The sequence below is a fragment of the Cetorhinus maximus genome, chromosome 32 (genome assembly GCF_964194155.1).
Source record: "Cetorhinus maximus chromosome 32, sCetMax3.hap1.1, whole genome shotgun sequence".
NCBI classification, from domain to species: Eukaryota; Metazoa; Chordata; class Chondrichthyes; order Lamniformes; family Cetorhinidae; genus Cetorhinus; species Cetorhinus maximus.
Window position 1 is genome coordinate 14,965,869 of NC_135910.1, and position 8,462 is coordinate 14,974,330.

At 47.6% G+C, this 8,462-nt stretch overlaps 1 protein-coding gene across 5 annotated transcripts in view; it reads left to right on the plus strand.

The window, feature by feature from the left end:
- The window catches only part of clasrp (CLK4-associating serine/arginine rich protein), a 42,287-nt gene that overhangs the window by 20,619 nt on the left and 13,206 nt on the right, over window positions 1–8,462 (plus strand). For 3 of the 5 annotated variants that reach the window (XR_013573925.1, XM_078533248.1, XM_078533249.1), the window contains exons 15-18: window positions 565–768; window positions 2,744–2,783; window positions 5,389–5,449; window positions 7,077–7,135. Coding sequence is in view for 2 of the 5 variants with exons in the window: in XM_078533248.1 (XP_078389374.1) it covers window positions 565–768; window positions 2,744–2,783; window positions 5,389–5,449; window positions 7,077–7,135 (364 nt within the window). In the remaining 3 variants the exon portion in view is untranslated. Of the gene's footprint in view, window positions 1–564; window positions 769–2,743; window positions 2,788–5,388; window positions 5,450–7,076; window positions 7,136–8,462 lie in introns of all 5 variants that reach the window. The other 2 variants (XR_013573924.1, XR_013573926.1) reach the window with 1 other exon arrangement.

The following is an 8,462-nucleotide window of genomic DNA, read 5'->3' on the forward strand; positions in this document are numbered from 1 at the left end:
TGAAAGGAGGGGGTGATGATTGAAGCCAGAGTTAATGAAATGTTGAGTTAGGATGCGGTTAGTTGTAGGGTTAGAGGGATGGGGAGGGGCGAGGCCATGCAAGGATGAGAACATTAAATTTGAGGCTTTGATGGGCTGGTGATGTGTTTACAAGCAGTGTCCAATTGGCAAGTTCAGGTGAAGAGATGGCCAGGAACACCTCTGATGCTCAGCGTGGTTAAATATACTGTGAACACATGGCGATCATACAAAGAATGAAATAGGGAAGCAGGCTAAATAAATGAAGGAGAAAAGAGTTAGAAGGATATGCTGATAGTGAGAGAAAGTGGAGTGAAAAGAGGCTCGTGTGGTGCATTAATGCTGGCATTGACCAGTTGGGCCAATGGCCTGTTTCTGAGTTGGGAATTCTATGTAACATGTGTGAGAGGTACCAATGATGCTGGTACAGCACCCAGCAATAGTCAGCGCCTTCAGGAGAGAAAGTAACAGAGGAACAAGGAAGTGCCCAGGTATGTACTTTGCTCCTGTTTCATGTTGTTAAAGCATCTTTCCTTCCTGTTGAAGGTCAAGGAGTCATTCGCGCTCAGATGACCGTTACCGGCGGAGCAGCAGGACAAGCTACAGCTCGAGCCGCCGCCGGAACAGCACCAGCCGGAGCAGCAGCGACAGTCTTAGCGGCTCTCAGAGCCAAAGCAAATCCCTCTCTCCCGTCAAAGAGAGCCTGGGGAAAGTGGCTGCTTCTCCCGCCATGGGCGAAAAACTGAAAAAGTAAGCGTGACTTCGAACCACTCATGACTCTTCTTATTCAGGCTAATGCTTTTTTTATTTGCTCCTTTGTGGGACGTGGGCATCACTGGCAAGGCCGGCATTCGTTGCCCATTCTTAATTGCCCCTCGAACTGAGTGGCTTGCCACGCCATTTCAGAGGGCACATTGTCAACCCCGTTGCTGTGGGGCTGGAGTCACTTGTAGGCTAGACCAGGTAAGGACGGCAGATTTCCTTCCCTAAAGGACATTAGTGAATCGCAGTGCAGAAGAGGCCCTTCGGCCCATCGAGCCTGCACCCAGTCAGATGGGTTTTTACAACAATTGATGATAGTTTCACGGTTACCATTACTGAGACTAGCTTTCAATTCCAGATTTTATTAATTGATTTTTTTTTTCTCTCTAATTCCACCAGCTGCCAGGGTGGGATTTGAACCCATGTCCTCAGAGCATTAGCCTGGGCCTCTGGATTACTATTCCAATAACATCAGCACCACCCTCCACCATGCAGCAGCAACATGCAGACTCCCAAACCGGCTGGTCAGTTCTGGAGTGAGGGGGCAGGAGGAGTGACTCAACCCCACCCAAAAAAAGCTGTGCCGATCGCTCCCCACTCGCACTGCTTGGAGCAAGGGCTGGCTCACCTTGAGGTTTGGGAATGAAGTGTAGTTGGATTGTGAGGCGAATACATTTGCGGGCAAGCTGAGGTACACCAGCCTAAAAGGAGTCTGGTTGAGGGGGCTGGGCTGCACTTGAGAGGGGTCCTCCCACTTTCAAAGAGAGGATGTAAATTTAAACAAGTTAATGATTAACTTTTATGGAGGAGTCACTGAAGCCGCGCGGTTAAGGCAGAGTTAAAGTGCACTTGTCCATGTTACTGACAATGCCTCTGCTGAGCTTGCTTAGTCTAGGTCAGTAACTGCCACCTTTCAGATGAGATGCTGAGCCCCAGTGCCTTCTGTGCTCTCAGGTGGATGTAAAAGATCCGAGGGCACTATTTCAAGGAAGAGCAGGAGTTCTCCCCAGTGTCCTGGTCAAGGTTTATCCCTCGATCAATACCATTATCTGATCGTTATCGCATCTGTTTGTGGGACCTCAATCTAGAGCAAAGGGACTCCCATTTTTCCAAGGTTACAAAAGCGTTTCATTGGCTGTAATGTGCTTTTGGGGGGGGGGGGGGGGGGGGGGGGGCGCAACCTGAGGTCATGAAAGATGCTATATAAATGCAAGCCTTTTATATTTCTTTTCTGCCCCTAATCAGTGACTAGTGCTTATGTCTTGTTTTCTGTACACCTTCATGTGTAGGCTTCCCAGCAGCTCTCTGCCCTCCTCTCCAGGTATTGACTCTTGCTGGGATACAGAGCCAACGGCACTGTCTACACCTTGCCCTCTTGCTTACTCTTTGTGTGCGCGCACTGTTTGGCCATTTGACCACCGGAAGGTATCCTAGGTAAACTGAACCCTGGCCTCTGTGTCTCCAAAGAATAAATTGCATTTGTATAGCGCCTTTTAATGTAGTCAGACCATCCCAAGGCGCTTCACTGGACAGTCCTCAAAACAAAATTTGACACCGAATCACACAAAGGCATTTGGGCCGGTGACCAAAAGCTTGGTCAAAGAGGTGGGTTTTAAGGGGTGACTTAAACAGGAGAAGAGAGGCGGAGAGGTTTAGGGAGGGAATTCCTGAACCTTAACGGCCTAGGTAGCTGAAGGCACGGCTGCAACACACTTCAGTAGCTTTCGGTGGGTAGAAACCAGAAGCATGGACAGTAGTTTATTTTGTTCAGTCCTTTATCGTGCATCTGTTGAAGGCTGTTCAGCAGAAGCAATGCAGACCAGCAGTTGAACCTTGGATCTACTGTTCTGTACTGTTCCTTTTAATGGCAGGTGGTGAGCCACAGAGTGATGCTGCTTTAATTGTGTTGCTTCACCTTAGGTGTGCTCTGAACTGTACTGTCTTTCTCTCTTTCTCATTCCAGGTCTGACACTCCTGTGGGTAAAGAGTCCGGAGCTGCCAAAGTCAGTAAGAATTTTACCTCACCTCCGTTAAACACAGCCCCTCTGAAAACCTCACAGAAACACTTACGCAGCCTCAAGTAGTCTTTCAGCAACTTTTAGTCGCTTTTCTTTCTAACCTGAAATTGTCCTTGAGGCCGTGTGACCGGTAACAAAACAGAATGCACATCAGTTTGGCTCACACACTGAAACTGTTCCACTTTAATGAGTCCCTAAAATGTTCCCTTACCGTGTTCCCCAAATTGTGCTAAAATTCGGAGGCAAAGACTTGCCAAAGTGATGGGCCTTGTGGTTCTAATGTTTCCTCTTTCCTGTGATTCTGTGAATGCTATAAAGTTACTGCAGTTATATTTTTATGTGGGCTTTTAGAATTTGTTACAGGTTTTTTTCGTTATCCACGTTACCAGCTGCTGCCTGCAGTCTGTATTTGTAGGATGAACATTTGCACCTTCCATTCGTTACGATTTTTGGTTAGCCTTTCTGTTAACACATCACATTCCCCATTCAGTTTTGCTATGTCAACTGTCACAGTGTAGTTGCAGTTTCTCGTCATTAGGCCACTGTGGAGTGAGTTTCTGAAGTGTATCTCAATCCCGTCAGCCATCTTGTATATAAAAATGCTTGTATCTGTCAGCTAAACGTGTGACAGCAGAGGCAGTTTGCCAGTTTTAACTGGATGAGCTTTACAGTGCCATGGTGCAACTTGCATTAGATCTATTCGCATTGCTGCAACATCTATTTACTTCTAAATTGGGCATTTCCTTGAGTCGTACAGGCCAGGAAACTCCGTGTTCCATTGTCAGTCAGTGCCAGTCATGCCTTGGGCTGCACTTTCAGATAGCGGCCAGCAGCCACTGTGTCAAGGAGGAAGTCAACCCAGGGCATCTCTGCTCGCTGTCGAGTGGACGAGAGACAAATGTTGACCAGGGGAGCTCACCTGCTCCAGGAACAGCACCAGAGAATCTTCTATATGCACCTGAACTTGCAAATGGGCCCTCGGGTTTAACGCGTCCGCGCCTTACTGGCACGAGTGTCAGCCTGGACTAGGTGACTTCCTCGTTAGCACCCCTGCCTCCAAGTCAGAAGGTTGTTGGTTTGAGTCCCATTCCAAAGACATTTAACCTAGGCTGACATTCCAATCACAGTACTGAGGGAAGACTGGGTTGTTTTTCAGATGATGCATTAAACCAGGACCCCCATCTACCCTCTTGAAGTGGATGCAAATGATCCCATGGCACCACCTGGAGGGAGAGCAGGGAAATTGTCCCTGGTGTTCTGATCGCTCAGCTAACATCACTATGACAGATGATGTGCCATTATCACACCGCTGTTTGTGGAAGCTTGCTGTGTACAAATTTCTGCCACATTTCCTATATACAACCAGTGATTACACTTCAAATAGAACTTAATTGGCTGTAAAGCATTTTGGAACTCCCTGTGGTTGTGAAAGGCGCCATATAAATGCAAGTCTCTCTTATGTGCTGGAGTGGGCATAAACTCAACCTACTGATTTAGGTGGCATTGCTATCAATTAAGCCAAACTTGCTAGTGGTTATAATACACATGTCTTTATTAGAATATAGCAGCAGAAATAACAGAGCATTAAGCCTATAAACTCGGTGGTGGAGAAAAAGTGAATGCTGAATTTTCGAAGCACTGCTTATTACATTGAGCTCCAGACAGAGAAATCTGACCTCGCACCCGCCCTGAAAATATCCCCCTGAATCCCATTCTCGAGGCCCAGGTTCTAAGATGTGTTTAATTTCTCGTAGTCGGTTCTGCCTCTTTGTAACTGTTGTCTTAACAAAGCTCGCCTCCGTTTACTGGTCACTTTGACTAGTGACCTCCACACAAGAATCCTCACTGCGGCACTTAACGCTGTCTGTCCAGTTTGATCCAATGTCCAAGGCTCAACAGAAAAGACCGTTCTGGCAATTTTTAATGACAATTACTCCCCAAAGGTTAGAATGCAAAACAGGTTGAATTATCTTTTTGATGCCGGACTGCCTCGATGTTCAACAGTAAGATTATAAAAAGGGTTCTCAAGATTGCACTGTCATGCCCTTTATTTGAGCTAACCAGGGACTAGCATCATGTGTTAACTTTCTGCATGGCTGAAGTATTAAACCAAAGATTTGACCTGTGATCAGCAGTCTTTGTGTCAGTGCTGAATGTTGTTTTTGTGCTGTGGGTTAGGGGATGGATCAGCGCTGCCCTCTAGCAGCGCTTTATGGCACAGTTGTCAGACCCCTGTATACTATATTGCAGAGAACTCAAAATCGGATTGCTTCTGTTTTTATATTGAAGCGTGGCTGCATGTATTGTGTGTAATAAACCCTCACTTTATGTTTGCATTCATCTAGGTTGCAGAGAACCCTTAAATGTAAATTGAAATGGTGCGACTTTAATGTAAATCTCCTTGGGCTGCGTCGGGCTCTTCCTTTCCCACAGGCCGGTTGGTTGACTGTCGCCAAGGCAGTCAGAGTTCCCAGGATGAAAAATGAGTCCCACTCTGTGCTGTTCCCCTCGAGGTGACGCTGAAGGATTTTATATTGTCTTACCTGGTGGAATATTGGCCCCGAACAAATGTCACCTTTTTCTCTTCCAGCCGAAGCTGACACCACAGGAAAAGCTGAAACTCCGCATGCAGAAGGCGCTGAATAAACAATGTAAGGATCAGGGCCCTGGTTTGTACATTTTAACCCTGTGGGATGTTTTTTGTTAACTTTGTGCCCTTCAAGGTGATGGGTATGTTAGTACCTTGACTAAATGCTAGCAACAAGTCTGGGTTACGTAAATAATAGTAAAGCTCCCTCTACACTGTCCCCATCAAACACTCCCAGGGCAGGTACAGCACGGGGTTAGATACAGAGTAAAGCTCCCTCTACACTGTCCCCATCAAACACTCCCAGGACAGGTACAGCACGGGGTTAGATACAGAGTAAAGCTCCCTCTACACTGTCCCCATCAAACACTCCCAGGGCAGGTACAGCACGGGGTTAGATACAGAGTAAAGCTTCCTCTACACTGTCCCCATCAAACACTCCCAGGACAGGTACAGCACGGGGTTAGATACAGAGTAAAGCTCCCTCTACACTGTCCCCATCAAACACTCCCAGGGCAGGTACAGCACGGGGTTAGATACAGAGTAAAGCTTCCTCTACACTGTCCCCATCAAACACTCCCAGGACAGGTACAGCACGGGGTTAGATACAGAGTAAAGCTCCTGTTTTGTACCGACTGGGTGCCTCAGAAGCACTCCCCAGTTGAGCCATTAATATAAGCTCAAATGAGGGCTTGAACACTAAGATCTGTGCTGACCCTCCAGTGCAGTACTGACTTAGGGAAGTGCTGCCCTGTCAGAGGTGTCCTCTTTCAGATGAGGCATTAAACTGAGGCCCCATATGCCTGTTTGGGTGGATGTAAAAGATCTCACATCATTATTTTGAAGAAGGGGAGAATTCTCCTGGTGCCCTGGTCAATATTTATCCCTCAGCCAACATCACAAAAAATGGGACTGTCTGATTACTATGACATTGCTGTTTGTGGGATCTTGCTGTGCACGCGATTACACTTCAAAAAGTACATCATTGGCTGTTAAGCGCTTTGAGACGTCCAGTGGTCATGAAGGGTGCTTTATAAATGCAAGTCTATTTGCTGTTCAGCCCACAGGTACGAGTTGTCCTCCAGCTACACCACCCCAAGTGGTGACCTTGAACAGTGACGACTGAGTAACTATTTGTTTCCAAGGTCATCACGATCAAACCTGATCGTGTCCTCGCCCAGTGTCCACGCCCAATGTGCATGTTGTCTGGGATACAGCAATCTTGAGGAAGGAAACCCTAACTGATTCCTCCCCTCCATTCCCCCACCCTGTGGCTGCCAAGCCTGGGTGTAACTGAGTATGTTATAGATCCCCCCTCAGCCGCTGAGCCCTAGACTGGGCTCACTCATTACAGACTGAGTAACAAGCCTGGTATCTCCTTGCTCTGCAAGGCTCAGCGACAGTGGGTGTATCAAATCAACAACGCCCACAGGAATCGAGAGCGGTTGCAGAACAGGGGATGGGAGGTTGCTTGGGGCGTGTAGCGATTGGTCTCGGCTGCAGATATACCCTGTATCTGCTGTGGGAGCAATCGGCCCTTTGGCGTGTCCATGGAATAGCGTGCGGCCCTGACTGACTGTAGCAGCCTGCGGAGGGAGCAGGTAGATTAGGATAGGTGCGTGGGAACGGGGATACTCGGAGCTGCTTTGGACACATCCGAAGAAAAGTGAAACTTCTTTTTTGCCACCCAGTTAAAGCCGACAAGAAGGCCGCACAAGAGAAACAGCTGCAGCAAGAACAGGAGCGACAGGTAGGGCAACAACAGCAATCGGGATCACCCCTATAGTATCCATGCAGATATTGGGAAATTTAGAAACGCCCGGACAGGAGGAAGCCATTTAGCCCCTTTAGCCTATTCCACCCCTCTGTTGGATCATTGCTGATCTGTGGTTCAGTTCCAAATAACCTGCCTTTTTTCCATACTCCATGAAACCCTCAGCTAGCCAAAAAAAAATCTTATCAATCTCAGTCTTGAAATTTTCAGTTGTCCCCCAGTCTCCCACTTTTCAGGGAAGTGACTTCCAGATTTCCATTACCCTTTGTGCTGATTTCCCTCCTAGGCAAGCTGGCACTGACACTGTTGTGCTCTCTTTTGCTGGATTCACCCACCATGGGAGGTAGTTGCTCCACCTCTGCCAGACTGAACCCCTCTGTCGTTTTAAATGCCGGGTTTAGCTCATCCTTCGACCTTACTCAGCCAAGGGAGCACAGGCCAAGCTGATGCAACCTGCCCTCCTCATTCAACCCTTTAGACCCTTGTATTCTGGTGAATCTGCGATGTGCTCCTTCTGAAAGCGGTACCTCTTTCCTGAGATGCGGGGCCCAGCACTGAACACAGTACTTCAGATGGGCCAGACCAAGGCTCCGTAAAGCTGAAACAGAGCTCCCCCCTCTTTATGTTCCGCCCCCCCGGAGATAAAAGCCAGCATTCCATTTGGCACTTTGATTACTTGACTGACTGGTATTTAAAGGGTTGTATCTTATAATTTTATCCCATGTGGGTAGTGCTTAGTCTAGATCAAGGTTCTCTCCTCATCGCTGTACAGCTGCTTCCCATGGGGGTGCAGGTGGTACTCATAACGTTTAAATTCCTGGTGCCATTCATTTCCACTCACCTTATCCTATTCAACTGGAGAGAGCCTGTAGAATGCTGAGAACAGAGGGACCTGGGTGTGCTTGTACATGAATCACAAAAAGTTAGCAAGTGCAGCAGGTAACTAGGGAAGCAAATGGAGTATTGGACTATATTGCTATGACTGGCTGTGTTATGGCAGGCCGTTGGTGTATTTCTTAAAGTGGTTGTGCTGAACCCTAGACCTCAGATCTAATGACACGGAGCTGGGGGATTGTATGGGGGAGGGTGTAAGACAGGATATTTGGAGACTAGGAGGAACTTGGTGAGGACTTGAAGCCATAAACAAGGGCACTGTTCAGCATGTTAGCAGTGACAGTGATGAACAGCCAAAGGAGAGGGTATTGGGGAGTTAGGAGTATGGCAAGGGGGCAGGGGTAACTTGATTCCAGGAGTAGAATTAAAGTTAATGTGGTTTAATCAAGATATAGATGTTGAGAGAGAT